Below are 22,914 nucleotides of genomic sequence, written 5' to 3'. Positions count from 1 at the left end.
TTGGGGTTTACATTTTGAGCCGTCACTTCTCACTCACTATGTTTCACCTAGTGACAAAAAGTTTCAAAAAGATGAGTATAACTACGCGGTATTTCTAGCGATTAATTATTTGAAATAATAAAAAAACTTGTTTTTCCTATTCGCTAGCGTTGATTTTTATTTTTCAAATACCGATATACCGATAAACAACAACAAGCTGCATATCGGCTAAGCGCTCTCTGAACATTCATCCATATTCTAACCGATGATGCCAGCGGTCTGTACGAGAATCAGGAAGCGAGTCTAAACAACGCTGGTCCCGCGGGGAGAGTGTGGAGAAAATATGGGATTTGAGACGTTCGTTAATACGTCGATCACAAAGAACAGCAGCTGTCGAACGCCACTTCATCCAGGTTGCGTTAATGCGTGAAACAATTTCATAACACAGTTCTCCAATGGCTTATAGCGTTCACCCAAGGTATTTAAATTGTTCAAAACGGTTTTGATACACCCGCCATACTTCGAAGTTTACTTCTTACTTCACTTCTCGGATCGCGATAGAGCAATTGAACCCAGGGCATGAGTTCTCCCGGCACTAAGTGTTGCCGTAGAGCATACCAGATGAGTTCGTGTGGCTCTAGATCCGTAAATCCGTAAATGCAATGTAAAGAGGGCTATGCTTCCCACCGTATTTCTACATGAATAACCGCGCAGGGTGTACTGCGTCAGTAGTTCCGCAGTTTTTTACAAATCCGGCTTGATTCACGGTTATTTCAACGATTTTACGAATTCGGTGTTCTTCCTTCCAGGATAACCAGATTAAAAAATTCGCTGAGCCACAGTGTTGGTTCCCAGCTCTTCGCTTTCCAGAGCTTAGATGCGATGTCGTCAGGTCCTGTGGTTTTCCCCAATTTCATTTCTTTTTTTACCTCCTCGACTTCAGTTGCGCCGACAGTTACGTGACCGGGCTTAAAGTGAGTACCTGTCTCGTGGATTTAATCCTACGGTCTTCGTAAGACACGGACTAATTTTGCTACCAGAACCAGAGCCCAGCCGCCACAGGCTACCAGAATCTCCACCGAACTAAGGAGTACGGTACCCATGTTGAAACGCAACACCACGCTGAGACCCTAAGGTCTCTGTTCGCTCGAACGTAGTCACAACCTCCATGAAGCTCCCACTACGGGGCCAACCATAACAACCGAGCTGAACGCACATGCAACACGAATTCTCCTGAAGTATGTAAATTTAGAGGCTATCCTGGTTCCTATGGTACCAGTATACCCCTGGTAAGGTTTTGTGACCTATTGCCACTTCAGAGGAGTTCCCGTGCAGACTCGGGTCTGATCGCCCTAATTAGACCTTTGCAGCATTCGCCAAATGCATCACGGCCGGCAAGTCAATGCAATACAGCGTCTCCCGGTGCCACCACTATGGAACTTCTCCTCGGCCACTTGGTTTTGGTTCAGCCGACAGGGTTGCCGTCCCATCTTCCTCTGCGTCACCTCTGAACACCAGTTGTGCTGACAGTTAAGCCCTTGAGTGTTTAACCTAAGTACCTGTCGTCGAGGCTTAATCCTACGGTCCTCTTCAGACACGGATTTATTTTGTGACCACAATCAGAGCCCCGCTGAGACAAGTAACAACGGTACCAGTCTATACCAAGTGCATGGCTTAGCATTCATACTGGTGGATGCAAGAATTACCTAAATCTCTACCGAACTAAGGAGTACGGCACTCATGTTGAAACGCAACACCACGCCGAGGCTCGAAGGTCTCTTCTCGCTTGAGCACAACCACAACCACCATGAAACTCCCACTAGGGGGCCAACCGCAAACAACTGAGCTGTACTCACATACAACGGGAGTTCACCCGAAGTATGAGAATCCAGGAGCTATCCCGATTCCCATGGTACCAGCATACCCCTGGTGAGGTTGCGTGTCCAATTTGCCACTTCAGATGAGTCCCCGTGCAGACTCTGTGTGCGTTTATTACGGCTTTTAGCAAGTCGATACAGATCTCCCTCGCCATCCCGAGTGTCCAGTTTATCGTAAAGATTTTTGAAATGGTTCGCTCGGGTGAAAGCGACTGCTTTCTTTGCTTCCTCATTGGTATTCTTATAAATTTGCCAATTGGCCAGTGTTTTATCGTTGAGAAATTTTGTGGCAGAGGCGTTTCTTTTCACGAACCTTCATTTCAACATCATCATTCCAAAGCCAAGTATCTCAGTTGCAAATGCCGCTTTGTGAATCGTGTCTTTCATTTCGTTCCACGATTCTTTCACATTCGTGAGATTATTTCTTCTTTCTTCCCACTAAATCGCCACCTTTTAATGTGCGGCGGGCGTAATTCTCAGGACGGCAATCAAAGAACGATGTTGAGGTGCGATAGTTTCATACGGAACGGCTTTGCGATCAGTAACAGTGGTAGCGTCTTATGAGAATATAATCGATTTCCGTTTTACTGTTCCCACTATAAAATATAGGAAGATGAGACAATCATTTGATTAATCATGTCTCCATAAGTACAAAACGATGGGTGTCCGCAAAATCGGTTATACGCTCGCCACCCTCATTGCGCGCTCCAAACCTCTTTCCCACATGGCACCTGTTACCGTCTGCCTTTTCACGCACATGGCCATTACGGTCGCCGGCAATGATCATATAATCGTCAGCAAGCACGTGACAATTTTTTTCATTGAGGAGTTACCAGTTGGTGCGTACGCGGTGATGAAGTGAATAGTGCGATCTTCTGATAGAATGGTGAACTTCATCAGCCGATCATCAAATCGTTCGACTTCTTTGATGGCGTCACAGAAACCCTCTGAGATGGCAATGCCAACACCATATTGAGTGTGTGGATTACCAAAATAGAGAAGTTTATAGCCATTTTTACTGCGTTCGCGTTCAATGTCGCAGCTTTTGGCACCAGACCATCGGGTTTCTTGCAGAGCGCTGATATCAATGCGCCTTTCCCGAAGGGCTCTTGCAAGTTCCTCGGTCTTTTCAGTTAGGGTACCAACATTTAGCGTGCAGACACGTATTTGTTTTGTTCGGACTAACTTGCTTACGCCCTAACGCCTTCCATGCGCCAAGAACCCTTGCCCAATTCTCGACAGGACTGGGTCCGTCCTTCAGCGTCGACTGAGGTGGACGCCCTAGGTTTGTGACTCAATCCGATCATCTTGTTTTTAACGACATTGTATGTCCCTGTCGCGGGACCTGTCACCAAGAGAGATCAGGTAGAATTTAGCATAGTGGAATAACTCCCACTATACTCTATTTATCTCTTTCCCTAATCTCAACACTTTATTTTTGTTTTACTGGGGATAGTACAAAGTACGTTGCCTCAAACACTCCTCCTTTACCTGGGTTTAGTACCAGCATACTATCACATACATACTGATATGTTAATAGCATAGTGGAGTTCACAGAGACAGTAAATCGATTTTAATAAAGTGTTATTTTACACAAAACCTTAAAAAGCTAAGGTCATGATCAACGGAGAACATGTGATACAGGCAAATCAGCTAAAAAGAATGGCTGATGGTTCCGTCGAAGCATATTAACCTTGACTAATCTCAGCTAGATCATAAAACCAACAAGTGCTGAACTTGATAGGTGAGTAAAGAAAGCTAAGATATGACTCCAACAAATCACGGCTTAAATTGTAACCTCTATTAGTTTGCCACAGTGATAACTTTTTAAAAAGGGACTGTTAAATCCACTACTGCGGTCAATTCGACTCATCAATTATTGCCTGTCACTAGACAGTCAACTAAAAATATGACTCGCTCTATGTACGAACAATGTGGTGTTAATGGTGGCCAGGGACAGGACCTGGTACCATAAACCTGTACTAGCCAACATTCAGTTTTTCTTAGAAAGACTTCTTCTTTTCTGTATGAGTGGTTTTTGTCAGTGCGTACCGCTTCCATATTCCCTGTATTGTATCTCGCTAGACGGAGGAGGCCAACTCAGAGAAGCGACATGTATGTGTTTGACACGTTGATAATTATCATCTTTCACTTTTCCGTTACATGCCCTCGTCTGTTGAAGGTGTTTCCCGTAGTGTTGACAAAGTTATAGTTTAAGTCATTGCTTAAATTCACAGGACTTTTAGGCAGCATGTGTTAATTGTAAAATTACCTTAAAATGGTCCTACATCAACCGAAGTAAAGCCGGCGATACTGTCGGTTACCTCGCGGAACACTTCCATATAACTTCTGCAGTTTCTGCGGACTTGTTACCTCCACTCATTTGTAAACGCTGGAAACTACATAACTTCTTCCGTGAGAGGGATAAGTTAAGTTATTAGTTAAGGCCATCCTGGAACGCGTGAAGCAATACCTCGAGAACTTGATGGGCAGAGTGTAGGGTGGTTTCCGCCCTAGGTTTTGTCCATTACCAGCGTCAGAACAATTGTGGAACAGCGTTTGGAATTTAAATCATCTCTCCACCTATTATTCGTCGATTTCAAAGAGGCACGCACGGGGATCATTACAAAGATATTCACGTATTGCACCGACGTAAAATCTCAGAAGAATTCATAGTCCGAAGAGAAGTCCGTTGCGGTTGCGAACTCTGTTCGATACTTTGTCATCTCGTTGTTGATGACTTTCTTCATGCTGCCTTTGCGAGATTTTGACAAAATAGCACTAGAGTTGGATTGAAAATAAATACTTACAAATCCAAAGTTCGCAGTCAACGCACTTTTCTACCTTGCCTTTATGCGCAGAGCATCTACGCATTGAATAGGGGCCGCAGTTCTAACATATTGCGATTCGATGATAAAGTAAACATATGTACATATGAAGTATGTATATTGAAAATCGCTGGTTCAATGTACAAATGTATCTATCTGAATTAGGCACTACCACAAGGCTTCATTAACGTATATATATAACTGCATACATATATCTGTTTGGAGTAACTGATATTGATATAAAAATGATAAAAAAACTAAAACTAAACGGTTCCCTGCGACCTCAGATTCACGTGAGCTCACTTTGTTTTGGTGTTGACGAATTGATGTTGAAATGATGACGTCATACACTTTTTAGAATGCACGGAATTCATACAAATGTAAAAGTTTCACCATCTATAACATTGTTAATAATAGTTGGATTTTCTTAAAACTTCCCAAAGTAATGCCTTATGTCATCCCTTATGCAAGTGCCATGCATTTTGTAGTTACAGCATGACCCTAAAGGGGGTTTCAGGTTAAATTTCTAAAATATGCTAGCGTATTATTATTAACTTTATTTGTGCAGATATGGGAACCGGATGTATTTTGACGACTAGATTTCATTTAGATACACCCCTGTGATTTCTTTCAGATTTTTCGGATGGATAGGTTCTGAGAACGAGACCGGTTACACCTTGAAAAAAAAGCCCCCTTAACTTAGCCCAAAATGGTGCTACTTGCTGTATGTTAAGGAACAACAGACCACCAGTTCAATTTTCGTGACAATCACCTTTCCAATCTTGTGCAGGTAAGACTGAAAAACTCCGTGCCCACTTAAAAATTGGGTAACGAAATAGTCAGTTTCACCATGCTCCCGATTCAAACACGCACCTAAGTTGCCGATGAGCGGCGCACTCCATCTGCCTCTAGTTTCATTCTGGCAAAAGAGCTGTCATTCCCTTGGCTCATCTCCCTTGACGCCCCTTAGGAAGAAGGGCACCGGGGATCACTCCCGGGATCACCATCACGGGGGGTTCAAAGACAGTGCAGTACGCAGACGCCACCCGCAAAGCCACCCGTCTCTGTACTTGCGTGAGACGTTAACGATATACCTCCTTGCCAAGAGCGTCAGCCCATATCTCTGAACCGTAGATCCGGACAGACTGCGTTGAACTCATCAGGAGACGTCGCCTGCTACACGTAGGACCCCTAATGTTGCCATTAGCCTACTTCACGCCGAAACTCCAGCTGCAGCCCTGTTCACTGCTGCTTTGATTTGCTCAAAAAAGCTCATCTTTGATTCAAGAGTCAATCCGAGGTACTTTGCCGCTGGTCTTGATTCGATTATCGACTCGCAAACGATATGGGACGCATGGTCGGAATTCTCTTTTGTGTCAGAATGACTACTTCGGTTTTTTCCAGTGCGAGGTTGAAACCATGAGTAGTCATCCATTCGCTTACCCGTCACATCAATATGCCGAGTCCGCTTTGCTGGAATACCAGTTTGTATACTTCTGCTGGAATACCATCGGGTTCTGGCACCTTCTTGCTTTTCGTAGAAAGGACTGCCTGTTTTAACTCTTTTATAGAGAAAAGTGGACAGTCCTCTGCGCTCCCCGTGCCGGTGTCATCATCCCATACGGGGTGCGCAGGGAATAGTGCCCTTACAATGGAGTCCATCTGCTCGGCCTTAAGTGAAGAGGGTAGCCCGGATTTTTCGGATTACCAGTTTGTAACCGAGTACCCGTGGGTCCTCATTCACCTGATCGACCAGATCCTACCAGCAGCGGCCTTTGGTTTTGTTTATTGCGCTGCGGAGTCCCTTTTTGGCTAAATTGTACCCCGTCACTATGGTACATGTCTCCTCCCGGTCGCTTAGAGGTTGTGTTAAGCGGCGGAGCTTGTGACTCTCCTTCCGGAGCTCTGCGATTTCCCCTGTCTACCAATACATGGAAGGTTTCCCACGCCTCGATGCCCTCCTCGGCATGGAGGCTCCGCAGGCCGTCGTTATCAGATTCATAACATAACACGTAACATTTGGTTGGGGCGGCCCGGATTCGTATCCTACACACTACCCATCCAATTCTTACTTTCCCGTTGTTTAGAAGCGTCCTCACGTATTGCTCGGCAACTTCCACCACAGCGATTTTTTGCCCCGGAGTTCGCAGAGGTGATACCAATCTGGACGTTGGTTACCTCTGGACATTCGCGTTTGATGGCTTCTTCTACCCCGTTATTTTCTGTGAGGCAGTCGAGGTCTCGGAGCACGTGTGTTTCAGGCTGGAAACCAAAGCTTTTTCTCCCAGAAGCCCCTTGGCTGCTTCACAGAACGTAAATAGTCTTCGAGGCTAGTTCGACTGGGACTCCACCACCCTTCCTTTCACGAATGGAAAAAACTTCTGCACCGTTATCTTTGGGTTTAGTTTAGTTTAGTTTAGCTAAATGGGGGGAGCCGCAGCTCCGAGCACTCAGGCCATTATTAGGCCCATTGTACTATCCCCGTAAGTTGCCTATTCAATGGCTTCCCGCCTACGGTGTTCGCAGGCTTTAGCGAATCTGAGAACATTCTCAAGAGGCAGAGAGTGTGCAGATTCTTCATTGAAGAAAACCTTGCCAAGGTATCTTCTTCTGAGATCTGAGGATGCCGGGCAGCTGCATAAAAAGTGCAAGGCTGTCTCCTCCTCCTCCTCACATTGGCTGCACACAGCCGAAACCACTACCCCAATCTTTTCCATATGGTAGTTTAAGGGGCAGTGTCCCGTCAAAAGCCCTACTAGTGTTTTCATGTCCCACTTTTTAAGGGACAACAAAAATGCCGCTCTAGTGGCCCTAGACTGCATCACAAGGATTTTCGCTTGCCGGCAAGAGTCCAAATTTCTCCACTCGGTTGCGTGAATCCTTGCAATTTCACCCTTCAGAGTAGACTTGACAGTAGATGGTCGGATTCCAAGAGCTGGTTCTGGGCCCACCATTGTGGATCCAGACCCTCGGCGAGCCAGTCTATCAGCCCCCTCATTACCGGCGATGTTAGAGTGCCCCGACACCCACATCAGGAATGTTTCGTTCAGTCGGCCAAGTTTCAGTAGCACCTGATGACAACTCCACACCAACAGGTTTGATATTTTGTTGCCATCTAGTGCCGATAATGCCGCCCGACTGTCGGAACAGATTCGAATGGTGCGACCCCTCCATTTTTATCGCAGACATTCTTCTACTGCCAATGGTCGGGCCAGTTCAATAATCGGATTCTCCAAGAACACGCCTGCACCCGATCCATCCTCCGTGACTGACCCGTCGGTGAAGATTATTAGGTCTGTAATCTGAAAAGACTCATGGCCATTTGTCGACCATTCTTCTCTTTCGGTGATTACGACAGTGTATGTCTTTTCAAAGACGAATCTGGAAACCATATGATCGGTCGGCATCAGGGCTACCGGATGTTTTTCAAGGAATTTCCATATAGACGCATGCCCGTTGGATTGGCTGCCTTTCCACGCCCCAATGGTATCGAGCCTATATGCGTCATTGCCTGCTTTCCGTTTCACCTCCAAGTGGATGGGGGGTAAATTTAGGATGGCTTCAAGTGCCGCAGTCGGCGTAGTACTCATTGCTCCAGTAATACTTAGGCAGCCAAGTCTCTGAATCTGCGTTAGCAGCTTCCTGCTGTTAGCAAAGTTCAGTCTTGGCCACCAGACGATGCATGCATACATCAAAATGGGTTTTATTATGGATGTATACATCCAATATATCCGTTTAGGTGAAAGTCCCCAGGTCTTACCTATCGCATTCCTACAGCACCAAAGCAATCTGCAGGATTTCTGGTATTGTTCCTGGATATAATGCTTCCACGTTAACTTGGAGTCGAAATATACTCCTAAGTACTTGACTGTTTGTGCCAGCTGGATTGACTGCTAAGGTGGGTAGCGTATAGCTGCCCCACCTGACGTTCCTAGTGAACATAGCTAGTCCAGTCTTCCTAGCGTTCACCGTGAGTCCATTGCGGAGGCACCAGCTGTGGATTACATGCAGAGTTGCATTCAAGCGGTCACATACTGTGTCCGCAAACTTGCCGGTAATTATTACGGCTAGGTCGTCCGCAAATGCTTGCGCGAAGACTTTTTTGTCCTCCAGGAGCCACAGCAGGGTATCCATCACCAAGAGCCATAACAGTGGAGAGATATCTTTGGGTTTAATCTTGTAACGGATTTCACTGAGGACCTCCGAAAAAGTCTTGCCTTCCGTCGGCTTAATAAGCAGAGCTGGCAGTCTAGTCTTCCTTCGTCTCCCCATACTTTCTTTTGGTCCTCCGTCCTTCGTATCCGCCTTAATTTTTGGCAGAATTTTTTCTGATGGCGCGGCGCGGCGTATTGTTGTCTCTTGTCCCTCTTCGTCTTCTTCTTTTGAGCTCTGGAGAGTACCTGAGTGAAGTTTCCTTCATATGTCCCTTCTTCCTTTCGATTTTCCCCAGTTCGCTTTTCAATGGGCTGTCTGCGATCCGTTTGGTACTCGTAGTATTCTCGTCGGAAGGCGCGGTTGTTTCTACTTCCTGCGGATTTTCTCTTACTCTCCATGTTCACCTATAATACGGAATCCTGCCCAGGAGCTCCTCCAGTTCCATTAGCCCGTTTTTCATCCTTTTACTGACTTCTTCTGGAGGAACGTCGTAGATTGCATGCGCTTCACAACTGGCGGGCACTTCTTAATAAGCCTTTCCTCTTCAGCTGGCGCCAGTAGTCGAGAGCCCTCCCACTCGACTTATATTGGAAACCATTTGGTTAGTTTCGGCAGTTCCCACTGTGCCTCTTTCCACAATTATGGCACTGTGTAGTATGGTCTGGGTTCCTGCCTTCGCTGCAGGTACCGCATTACTTTGCGAGTCGTTCTCTCCATCTGCGCGTCCCGATGTCTCGTCGGGTATTTCAGCCCTTTGTGCGTCCTTCGCTGGGCGCTGTGGCGGGCGGCGCATTTTCGTGTTGCGAATAAACGCAACCAGCTCACTCTCCAACTCTACTATCTACTCGTTTGACTTGTTTTTATTCTCCATTTAAGTTGTTTACCAGCGAATCATGTGCATGGGAGTGAGCCGCAATAGTCGGGAACGGGTATACCCTCGGGGACGAAGTAGGGGCTTTGGCCAGTTTCCTGAGGTCTAACCTACGATTAGGTGATCCCGGAATTCAGGGACGGATCCGCGCTCGCTCGGGGCAATGCGGTCTACTAATACCAGTTCAATGCACACTACCCGACCAAGGTCCCGAAGGGGCTGGCTCCTGTGACACGCCATAACTACCACCTTGGCAGAGCTAGGCTCAAATCACCCCATCGACGTCGACAAGCTCCTGGGACTCCCAACGTCTCCCGAATTGTATCAGTCATTGGCAGTTCGCTCTTCACCGAGAAACTTTCTCGAGGCTACTACCTAGAACGCAGGTATTATGACAGCTAGGGGATCAGAACTTGCTCGGGCACCTCGGGGACCCCACTTCTTGTATCGTAAGCGACCCGTTAAGGATCGTTGACGACGCTTGAGGGGTAGAAATATCGTTGTCGAGGTATTTGTACATGTTTTTTCAATCCATACCCTCAATTTGGGTGTTATTTTGGTTATATCCTTCCTTCCTTTTCAAAGACTGCTTCAACGTCCGTACTATCAGGAACATTCATTTCTGGGAGAGCCTTATATGAACGCATAAGGTGCGCACGCTGCTTGTAATTTGGAATGGCTGGATTGGCTCCAAACACTTTTCCAGACGCCTTTTGCCCGATCCAGATAGAACTTATTTTTCTGACCTGAGTTATTGAGATTTTTATAAAATCCTCTTTGGTTTTCAAGAACAAAGAATTGTTTGCCTTCGCTGAAAGCTTCTTTGGTACCTGCGGATATGATTGGAACTTACCGGAAGTTTCTGCTTGAGCACCTCCAGGACTTCAATGATTGGCGTGTAATTGGGGAGATTGTAGTTTCCAATGTTGTCAGCAACACATCTGTGCACTTTTAGTGAAGCGTTTCTCAACTTTACGACTCTTTGGAGGAAGCCTGAAGCTGTCAATGGCAGCAATGGTGTTACTAATTGCTGAAGGAGGGGAGGGGAAGGGAGCCAACGAAATATAACGCAACGTCACTGCAATTCATCCGATAGACACGTCTATTCCCCCAGAAAGGAGGAATGGGTTTAAGAAGACGAACACAGATGGGAATATTCTGTTTGTTCGCGACCACTTATTTACAAGATTAGCAAGCTATATTGATAGCTGACCCGGTAGGCCATATCATTATCCGCAACCCATGACACGCGGCTGGTCGCATGCAGCTCCGAGTTCACAATTTAAGTCCGGGTTAGCCTGGCACACATATACGTATAAATATATATTTCATCATATACGAGTAAAGTAGGAACTATATACATTTTTTCAGGTTTTCTACTTGTTAAAACTTTAGGAAATCTAGAACACGTGACAAACAGTTGTACACATCACGCTGGGCATTCCAGGTATGACAGGTTTTATGTACTTGATTTGTAAGTGTATTTAAAATTATAATGTATATGAATTAAATTAGCTACTCTATTTACTTTCATGTTAATATTCTGTTTTGGGGAACACTAAACAACAAGGGCAACTTTGTGCTACTATAACTTCGCCCAAAATTATAGAATTCTCTTAAAACTTTTTAATATCATCCTCATATTTTACAATCCTAGGAAGGGTTTCCAGAGTGAGCTCAAGTATGGAATGAAGTAATATAATATTGTAAACTTTATTTGGGGTCTGTCTGTAAGATGCATTTTCCTTGGAAATGGTTGCAGCGATTGACATTAAATTTGGTGGAAAGGTGGGAACTGTGAACACTGATGCATACAATGAGTTACATCAGTGTACGTCGAATTTAAGGAGGGTGCCCAAACATACAAAGGGGTGGGTGGGTAATTTGCTTTTCATCAAATATAGTCATGTGGAATATCAAATGAAAAACCTCGGTTATAACTTTCCGAAGCTGGTCTTAGTTTTGACATATGTTGCAAAGGTGGGGAGTGCGGGGAGTTGAAAATAATAATTTCTTTATCGGACTCATCCTCAGAAACTACAGAACCGAAAAATCTGAAAAAAATCACGAGGCTGCCACTATATGGCGCCCAGGATCCGAAATACTCTTCATACCGATTCACTTCGCCTCCAATTTCAAATCTAGAGCCTTGTTCGTAAAATATTAATGTTTCCCTTCGGTGCCTCACACGGTGATATTGTGAGAAAAACAATTTTTACCAGCCCCCTCCTTTTTATAAGGATCCCCACAAAAAAATTCATTGCATGTAATTTCATAGACTGCATGTAACATATTCATAGTTTCTTAAAAATAGTTGCACTTATTTTCGAGAAGAGTACACGTATCATATAGTCGGACAGATCGGCAGAGACAATTGGCTGATTTTAATAAAATTTTACTTTCAAACACAAGAACATTTTTTTTCTTCATTGTTCCTTTAGTTACAATTTAAGTATTCATAAGAATACATTTTATGTATATAAAAATGCAAGTGTGCATATTACTGATTAAGATATGAGCATGCACATAGTACGACTTAGATTGTAAAGCAACCATGAAACCATGATTAATGCTTTGGTGATGATTCAAAGTTTCACAGTTTAAATTACACATATAAACTTGTAAACGAAACGCTGGCTCAGGTTTCACAAAGGGTCTTTCAAATAAATTTAACGTTGGCTATTAAATGAAACGCTGCCTCCTGACGGTTGGAATTGGTTCAAGTCGTGCCCGAAAAAATGTGCTCGTTGGGCAGGAATATCGTTTCTGGAGTCAATCAATTGAACCCAACCAGAGATTTATTAGCTTCTGAGATAATTACTCAGTTGGCCTATTTAATGTTTCACTTCATTTACCGAATAACCGAATGAATCTAGAAGGAAAACTTCTTTTATGAGAGAGTTTTGCGAACGACGTAAAAGTAGCACTAGGGCGAATACGTCCATAACTTCCGATGATTATGGGAGTTTAAATACTCCGCAATACTGGAAGAATTAAGATATAATAATCAATCCCACCTAAATTAATTTTAGATCTAGGCCTTAAAACGTGCCAGAGCACTTCATTCAACACCGTAACCGTGCATTAGGGGGGCATGTGGTCAGCATTACATTCGCATTGTCTTATTATTGCCGATTTGGCAGAGAACACTGCTGAGTCGACTGGCTTTCGACATCCAGTTACAATACAAGTCCCTCCGTCACCACCGAGATTTAAGTCCGAACCTCCCTTTGCGACAGCTTAGCGCTCCAAAGTGCGCTCTCTTTAAAGTGCCATGAATTTCCGCCAAAGAGCCAATTGTGACTACTACAAATAAGATTCCCATGATCAGCTTTTAGTGCCGAGTCGCTGGAGGAGTCAGTAGATCGGCACTTTCCCTGTTCCCTTATTATTATATTGTTAGCATTATATCTATTGTGCTAGTAGTTAAGTATCATGCACACACACATGACTCACATACCCTTCAATTGCTCGCAAGTCAGCGATATTAAATTTCCTAATCTTAGACAAGTAAGTTAACGCTGACTTGGTTTTCCATTTATTTACACAAGCCGATGTGGCTTTCCAGTACTTATCATAACAATAACAATCTTATCCTGCAGACCACTTATTGAAAACAAGAGATCTCATTATAATAACATTTTCAGTCTATAAAATATTTCTGTAGCCAACGATTGTTAGTTAGTAAGCTTGAAGTTTTAAAAATAAACGAATCTTTTTCACCCACAGTAATTCATTGTAAGCAAAAAGCCCGGATAATGTAAAATAATTAAAAGCGTATCGACACTTTATTCTTTTCACCTCTGCTCGGACTTGAAACCTCACTGGCGCAGTGAGATAGGAAAAATACCTCAAAAACCTTCTCACAACTACATATCAACCTAAATCTGCGTAGTGAAAACCACGGAAAAAACAATCCACATAATATCTATAAATCAGTATTTGTGTGATAAATAAATCTTATCTAGCAGCAAGTCTTAATGCTGTAACCCTAAAAGAGATCAGTTAGGGGCTAGATAATAATCAGTTTAGTGAAAAGTGGAACGTGCTTTACTTTTTACAATATTAAACCGGTAGATAAAAAAAACAAGAAAATGGCGGTAGCGTTAAATTTTTCAGAAGTAATTAGAGAAGCTAGAGCTGTAAAACCGTACACGGGGGAAGATGGATTCCTGTTACACGATTATATAAATGAAGTAGACAACGTAGTGCGATTAGCAGTTGGAGGGCCGCAAAGAGAACATGTTGCTCAGATCCTGATGTCAAAAATTTAAGGGAAAGCAGCAGCCGTAGTGAGACGGTTAAATGACAGAAACTGGAAAAATATGAAGGTGCTGCTTACAAACACGTTTGGAGTGAAAGAAACATATCTGCAAATCAAGGAGGATGCTGACAGGATTCAATCGAAAAGTGCGAAGAAAATATTCGAACAACTTCAGTTTAATTTAGATAAACTGAATTTGAAATATAAATTAGATAATAATCACCTTTTGAATTTACCCCAACTAACAATGAGAGTAGTAAATTAGAAAAATGTTTAAACAAAATTCATAGAAACGATGCTATGTATCTTAGAACAATACCAGTAACTTCCTTAGAACAGGCATACAGTGAGTTACTATTGACAGGTTACAAATAACGTGTACATAGGACAAAAGCCGTGATAGAAACAAAGATTATAAATATAGGGATCGATGCAATCGGAAAGACGATCAAGATCGAACGAATAGAAGAAATTGTGAAGACAGTGGGAGGTATAATAGTAACAGGTGGAGTCGACGAGATAGGAACCATTCTCATCGATATAGAAACGATAATTATCGACATGTAAGTGGTAGAAATCGACAGCAACCACCGGAACCAATGGAAGTGAATAATATACAAAGTGTACAGAATTTTCGGTCAACAGCCTCGGAAACCTCAATCTTCCAATAATGAAGATACACATAAATAATTATCCGATCAGAGCATTGATCGATTCAGGCTCCATTACATCATTGTTAAATGAAAAGAAATTGGGAAATCACCCAAGAATAAAAGTAGAAGGTGTACAATATAGAACCATATCCCGAATTCAACAGGTCCTGTTTGAGACCATTACTAAAAAACCACCCGAAATTGGAATTGGAAAATTGACAAAGCGGAGACTGGCTGATCATTGGTGCTAATATCTTAAACCCAACAGGAGCTGTAATAGACTACAATTCCAAAACGGTCAAATTTGGCAACAACACCATACCCTTCCTAACCAATGAGGAAGTAGAAATAAAATACGAGGATGTGAATTTAATGGAACCAGCGGAACAGGTGGAAATAAAAAGTGAACATTTGAATTCGGAGGAAAAAGAGAAGTTACCGAAATTAATTCGGAAGAACGAGGATATCTTTTTCAAAGAAGTGGACTCTCTAACTGCACCAGACATGGTGAGACATGAGATAAACACTACCATAGAGGATCCGATATATTCCAAAATGTACCGCAATCCAAGGATACACTTTCAGGAGATCGAAAAACAAATTAAAGAAATACTTCGTCAAGGCATAATACGGAAAAGTAAATCGCCATACAATTCGCCCGGTGTCATGATTAAAAAGAAATTAGACAACTCTGGAATTGTAAAATGGCGTATGGCGATCCACTATCGACGACTGAGTGCTGTCACAGTGGATGATAAACACCCACTACCCAATATAGAAGGAATTCTAGAAAAATTCGGTCGCGCCCAATATTTCACTACTTTGGACTTGGCCAAGGGATTCCATCAGATCATGATGAATCTAGCCGATATAACGAAAACCGAATTTCAACAGCTCAGGAACATTATGAATATTCACGTATGCCATTCGAACTGAAGAATGCGCCTGCCACCTTCCAACGCTTGATGAATCAAGTGTTAAAGGAAGAGATAAATAAAATATGTGTAGTGTATCTCGACGATATTCTGATCTTCGGAACATCGCTTGAAGAACACCTACAAAATATTAAAAATATATTCACCGAATTGCGGAGAGCTCACCTGAAAGTCCAAGTGAATAAGTGTCATTTCTTAGCCAGAGAAACTCAATTTTTAGGACACGCAATTAACCAATATGGGATACAGCCCAATAGCGATAAAATTGAGAAAATTCAGACAATACCTACACCAACAACTGTCAAAGAAATAAAATCATTCCTAGGACTAACGGGATACTATAGAAAGTTCATAAAGAATTATGCTAAGATAGCGCAGCCAATCACTCGATATTTGAAAAATAACTAGAAAATAGATATTCCAAATGCTGAATACTTGAATGCAGTCGAGAAATTAAAAATTATTCTAACTACTTCTCCAGTACTCAGACACCCGGATTTTGAAAAGAAATTCGTAATCACTACAGACGCAAGTAACTATGCGATAGGGCTGTACTTAGCCAAAATAAGCATCCAATATGCTACATCAGTAGAACCCTAAATGAACACGAACTGAAATACGCCACAATAGAGAAGGCAATGCTGGCTATTGTGTGGGCCGTGAATTATTTGAGACCGTATGTATATGGAAGGGAATTTGACCTCCAAACGGATCATCAACCCATCCAATGGCTCTATGAAAAATTCAAAGATAAAGACATAACCCCACGTTTACAACGATGGATTCTCAAACTAGGAGAATACGCCATTAATATGAGTTATATAAAAGGGAAAGAAAATATTCCTGCAGATTTCTTATCTAGATTAAAAGAAGTGGATGAAGTAAACCCGATTACCATTCAAAACATACAGGTGTTACCGAATAAAGTTCAGGGAGCTCCGATGTCACCATTGAGTCAAAATCAAGATTTAATTTTAATACCCCAGTGTAAGGAGGAGAATCTACAAACAATTCATGCACAGGGAGAAAATTTTAATAATCATATACCTATCAGAGAAGATATAGTGAACAAGTACCAACAACAATTGTTCCTAGTAGAAAATGAAGAATCTCGACACCAAATGATCCCTAATAGTAGAAGAAAAACCGTGATAACTTCGAAACAACTAGATACACCAAATAAAGGTATAAACTTTCTAAAAATACGACTACAACCTGGTACCGTAGCTATATATAGTGAAGTCGATGATCATCAGTATAACAAACTGCAACAAATAATCCTTCAAGGATTCGACCATACCGTAACAAAGTTCATTAAAGTTAAACAAAAAGTGAAAGAAATTACTAATGAAGAGGATCTAATCGACCGTATTAAATACTATCATGAAAAAGAAACCGGTCATGCCGGAATTCGCGAAAATTACTCAGGATTGAAAAACCAAATATACTATCCAAATCTTCATAAATTTATTCACCGTTATATAAATGCATGTCAAGTATGTAATGAAAATAAAGTGGATAGGAAACCCATAAAACCTAAATTCCAGATCACAGAGAACCCCAAAAGATATTAGGATGATTGCTCATCTAGATCTATTATTATTCAAAAATCTGAATATCTTGGTCATGTGGTCAGAGTGGTCAAAGGTTAGTATGGGTACCAGGGCGAAACGTGGATTGGCACCCACGATGGAGCATAAAATCTGGGAAATGCCTCCTGAAACAACACCAACAGCTCTAATACCAAACCCTATCTCCACCTCCACGTGGTGACCGCTGGGAGTTCTTTCGTAACGAAAAGCTGCAGACGGAGAAGGATGAAGGCGAGTCTCCCGCGCCTAAAAACGGGACAAACTCTACCAACTGGTCCTCCAGGTTGGGGGTTGGGTAGGGCTGACAACCCTACACGGAAAACCGATGTTACGGAGCCACGAAAGGAACCTCGGACAGGATGGACTTTACAACGACGAACCCGGCAACGACAACGGATTAATTTCCGCATTTTTTCATGGAACGTGCGCTCCCTGTACAGAGATAAAGCTGATGAGCAGCTAGCCGATACCCGGTCCCAATATAGAGCTGATATAACAGCGTTACAAGAGATGCGATCGACAGGGACCGGTTTCCCAGAGAAGAGCCGCTACACCATATATTATAGCGGTCATCCAGTAAACCATGTGCTCGGAGTAGGTTTCTTAGTTAGCCAAAAAATGAAACCTGCTGTTATCGGCTTTGAAAACATAAGCGAACGGCTATGCACTCTGCGCTTGCGAGGCAAGTTTAGAAATATAAGCCTCATTACCGTTCACGCCCCTACAGAGGAGACTGCAGAGTCGGAGGAGGATACCTTCTACGAGACAGTTGAGCGGACTCTCGAAGCCTGTCCCAGATATGATATCAAAATCATACTTGGGGATTTCAACAGTCAAGTAGGGACGGAGCCAGTGTTCAGGCGATACGTTGGCTCCCATAGCTTACATAAAGATACCAATGATAACGGACTGCGCGTTATCCAGTTAGCTGCATCACACGAAATGGTTGTTGGAAGTACCTGGTTTGCGCGGAAAGCGGTTCACAAACATACGTGGGCCTCTCCAGACGGGACCATTTTCAACCAAATTGACCACGTGTTCATCGAACGCCGCCACCCCTCAGCCTTCAAGAATGTCAGAACATATAGAGGGGCCAATATAGACTCGGACCACTATCTCGTTGGCATGGTGCTCCGAGCTCGAATTACGACACCACCTACAATCCCCTCTGACAATCAGTTGAGAGTGAATACTGAAGCCATCCAAAACACAATTCTCCGCGACACCTATAAGAGGGAAATGGAAGCCGCAAAACCGCAGTCAACAGAGGACCTGGAGATGAAGCATCAACAAATGATCTTCACAATCACCTGAAGAACATTATCATGGATACGGCCACAAACATACTTGGCCCCAGCCGCAAAAGGAGTCGGAAGGGTTGGTTTGACGATGAATGTAAGCTAGCAACAGAACGGAAGAATGCCGCACACCGAGTAATGTTGCATTCTTAATGAACGCGGGCACGCGCAGAGACTTATCACGAACTCCGAGGTGCGGGACAGCGAATCAATGCCTGACGATTGGCAACGAGGCATTATCTGTCTCATACATAAAAAGGGAGATATCACACAGTGCAGCAATTATTGAGGTATCACGTTGCTGAGTACCATCTATAAGATATTCTCCGCTATAGTGCTAGGCCGGATAGCCCCATACGCCCAAAACATCATTGGCCCATACCAAAGCGGCAAATCATCAACAGATCAGATTTTCTCTGTGCAGCAAGCGATGGAAAAACTGTTGGAATATGGACAACAGTTCTACATCTATTCATCGACTTTAAAGCCGCCTATGATAGCATAGCCAGGGTAAAACTGTACACGGCGATGAGGGAATTCGGTATCCCCACGAAATTAATAAGACTGACTAGGCTGACCCTGACTAATATGCGAGGCCAGTTAAAAGCAGCAGGATCACTCTCATGACCATTCGACATCAACAATGGTCTACGACAAGGGGATGCCCTATCGTACGTCTTCTTTAACCTGGCCCTCGAGAAAGTGATCCATGATGCCGAGGTAAATGCAAGGGGTACGATCCACTTCAAGTCCAACTACTGGCCTATGCTGACGATATCGACATCATGGGAAGAACCACCCGAGATGGGCTGCACATCAATGAAGGCAAGACAAAAAACGTCAGCACGGAAGACAAATCAACCAACAACATCAAACCGCACTAGTCAAACACGAAGAAGAATAAGCATAGGAGAGTACAACTTTGAGACCGTTGACAATTTCTAGGGTCGAAAATCACAACCGATAACAGCTACGATGATGAAATCCGCGCACGGTTGTTGTCAGCCAACAGAGCCTATTTCAGCTTACAAAGACTGTTCCGCTCGAAACGTCTCACCATAGGGTCAAAGCTCTTACTGTACAAGACAATGATCTTTCCAGTCCTCATGTATTCCTCGGAAACTTGAGTTCTTAGTAAGAAAAATTGTGAACTCTTGGTCGCGTTCGAGAGAAAAATCCTCCGAAGAATTTTTGGCCCCCTACATGAGGATGGACGATTCTGCAGCCTACACAACGACGAAATCTATCAGCGATACCATGGCCGTCCGGTTGTGAATAAAATCCGGCACAATAGGTTACGGTGGACGGGTCACTTAATCCGTATGGATGAGGATGATCCCACCCGGAAAGTCTATGGTAGAAAAAGAAGACGAGGCAGACCCTGCTTAAGATGGAGCGATGGCGTAGGTAAGGACGCCAGACAGCTTTTAGGGATATCGAATTGGTGGACCTCGGCGTGAAACCGGGATGTCTGGAGTTCCTTATTAAGGCAGGCCTAGACCGGATACCGGTTGTTGCGCCGTTGACGATGATCTTGGTCATGATTGACAAATTCTCCAAATTTGCATCTGGAATAGTAATCCCATCTCGACATAAAATTGACATTAGGTCAGGACTGTTAAGTATATTAGCGACACTAGGATGACCTAAACTTTTGATAGAAGATGCCGAATTTGGTAGGATGTTATTGCAAGAAGCTTACCAGGGCAAGAGTATAACTTTCCATACTACTGTGGAGCGGCAGGATTCGCAGCATTCAAAATTTATTTTTATTTCGAAATTTATTTCGAATGTTGCGAATGCGAGCAAATAGATGGCGCGCCGAACTCTCCACTATTTAGAGCTCGCCACGGGTGTGCAGGACTAGCGGTGAGAAGGTGCCGTTAGTTGGGACTGGAAAATACCGCATGGAGATGAGCCACTCTCTCCTGTCTTGACCACCGGCCAGTGCACACAACACGTTTTCCAATCAAACAAAAATTCATCGATTATCCAAATTGAAGTATTCTTTTAATGTATAGTAGTTTTATAAAATCAAATTCAATTGAAATTAGTGACTAGCTAAATTCGGTGTATCGTTTTATTTAGACCGAGAAAATAAACAGACTTAGAACTAAATTGAAATTGTGTAGCAATTGATCCCAACTATAACTAAGCAGACAACGTGAAACTTTGTTCTGCCTAGCATTAACCGTAAAGGTTCAGGAAAGATATTTTGGAAATTACGATCAAAGTGGCGAAATTACCAGCTGCGCTCGATGCGAAAGTAGAGTTGTTACAGTGAGGTGACACAAAGCAACTTGGAATTTGATTTTTGTATGACCTGCCGAGCGGCCAGCGAACGAATACTAATTAGTGATATTCCTTTTGCATAATAACGTTCGAGCTGAACGAGCCTGGCCCCAAAACTAATAGCGCCGCCGACTTAGTTAAAATACTAAACCGAGAGATTTAATGAAACCATCCAAGAAAAGATGAGATTAATACCAGTACGGAAGAATATGACAACTAATGAATGCTTCTACGAAGCTTTAGAATTCTATAATCGTCAAGTCCATTCAACAACTCAGGAAAGACCCATAGATGTAGAACAGAGACGAGTAGACAAACAGAAAGTACATTATAAGATTCTATCTAACAAGGAAAGAATAAAAGCAAAAAATGACTCTAGATCTAGAAAAATATGAGGAACTTCGTAGCCAGGTATTCATAAAAAACCCTAAGGCAGAACGAAACAAATTAGCTCCAAAATTTAAGAAAGCAAAATACAATTCAAATATTGCAAATGCGAATATAAAACGACCTAAAAAGGATATTATATTCCAGGTCAACACAAAAATGGAACTAATGATCCTGCAACTAATAAACCTGCTATTTTGGATGCGAACGGAAGGCGGTCTAATGGTTGAGGAGATTAAAACGGATATAGGATATACTGAAATCAAACTGGATGATATTCAATTAGTACAAACCCAACAAACAATATTGCATCGAATCAATCTAAAATACATACAAGAAACCTTGATAGAAATTAAAAATTCACCTATCACTAACTACACCATAGATCAACGTACTTACCTATCTCAAGAGATACAAAATCTAGAACAGCAATACCTTACACTACTGCCAGGCCAGTATATACATCAACATATTTATTAACAGCAAAACTATTGACACGTAGACGTAGAGGACTAATTAATCCAATGGGCAACATTTATAATTGGCTCTTCGGATTAATGAGCGACTCTGATACGCAAGACATTGAAGAACATTTAAATACCATTGATTCAAATAATCACGAAAGAATCGATCGAATTAATAAACAAATACAAATTAATAACAAATTAGAACAGAATATTCAGAATATTACTGAATTGATAAAAGCTAATGCTAAAGTATGGGATATAAACATTGCCTATTTGAGTCTTATTTTTAATATACATCTACTACAAGATCAAATTGAGATAATTCAAGATAATTTGATATCCGCTAGATTAGGAATAATGCATCGTAACATTTTGACAACAGATGAAATTTTGCAAAACAAATATATATTCATCAATTGGAGCACATTGAACTAGCAGTACTTACTAATAGTAGGAATAATCAGGAAATTATATTTGTCATTAGATTACCAAAAGATTTGATCATTACACCAAAACACTATGTAATACCGATACCTGATAAGGATCAATATCAAATAAATTTTGAACCACAAACTATTGAAAGATTAATGGAATAGCATATGACTATTATAATGAAAATCATGTAAAACATTTGAAGGCTAACCAATTATGTATATATGTAAACAGCGTCTGCAATAAAGAGAAAGTAATCAAATAAATAGAAACAGGATTAGTAATCACACAATGCTGGAATAAATTGGAACAGCACCTGTGACCAAAGAAAATACACTACAAGTTTTTGAAACTTTTTATTCAATTTTAATAATTGTACAATCAACATTAATAATCACTCAATAATAAGCAACAAACATTTCAAAGTAAATTTATTATACTTGGAAGCCCTCAGGAAAAACAACAAATTAAGGAATTCAAAGTAGAAAATTATAATGAAATAAAAGAATTAAAGTATATAAAACGAAATCACGAAATATTAGCCATCAGCTCAACTATTGTATTATTGGTTATCTGTTTAGCCATTTTTGTATATTTCTACTTGAAACGGAGAACCATTAAAATAAAAGTTAAAAGGACAATTTGGAACATAAGGAGGGAGGAGTTAAGTATCATGCACACACACATGACTCACATGCCCTTCAATTGTGCTCGTAAGTCAGCGATATTAAATTTCTTAATCTTAAACAAGTAAATTAACGCTGATTTGGTTTTCCATTAAATACACAAGCCAATGTGGCTTTCCAGTACTTATCGTAACAATAACAATCTTATCCTGCAGACCACTTATTGAGAACAAGAGATCTCACAATAATAACATTTTC

General features: G+C 42.1%; 1 protein-coding gene across 1 annotated transcript in view; it reads left to right on the top strand.

The window, feature by feature from the left end:
• The window catches only part of LOC119649090, a 39,755-nt gene extending 17,734 nt beyond the window's left edge, over positions 1-22,021 (top strand). The window contains exon 2 of the mRNA XM_038051093.1: positions 21,279-22,021. Coding sequence (XP_037907021.1) covers positions 21,279-21,611 — 333 coding nt within the window. The 3' untranslated portion in view covers positions 21,612-22,021. The remainder of the gene's footprint in view (positions 1-21,278) is intronic.
• The last annotated feature ends 893 nt before the right edge of the window (positions 22,022-22,914 follow it).

The sequence above is a fragment of the Hermetia illucens genome, chromosome 2, assembly GCF_905115235.1.
Source record: "Hermetia illucens chromosome 2, iHerIll2.2.curated.20191125, whole genome shotgun sequence".
In the NCBI taxonomy this organism is placed as follows: domain Eukaryota; kingdom Metazoa; phylum Arthropoda; class Insecta; order Diptera; family Stratiomyidae; genus Hermetia; species Hermetia illucens.
This window is presented reverse-complemented; position numbering and strand designations above follow the sequence as displayed.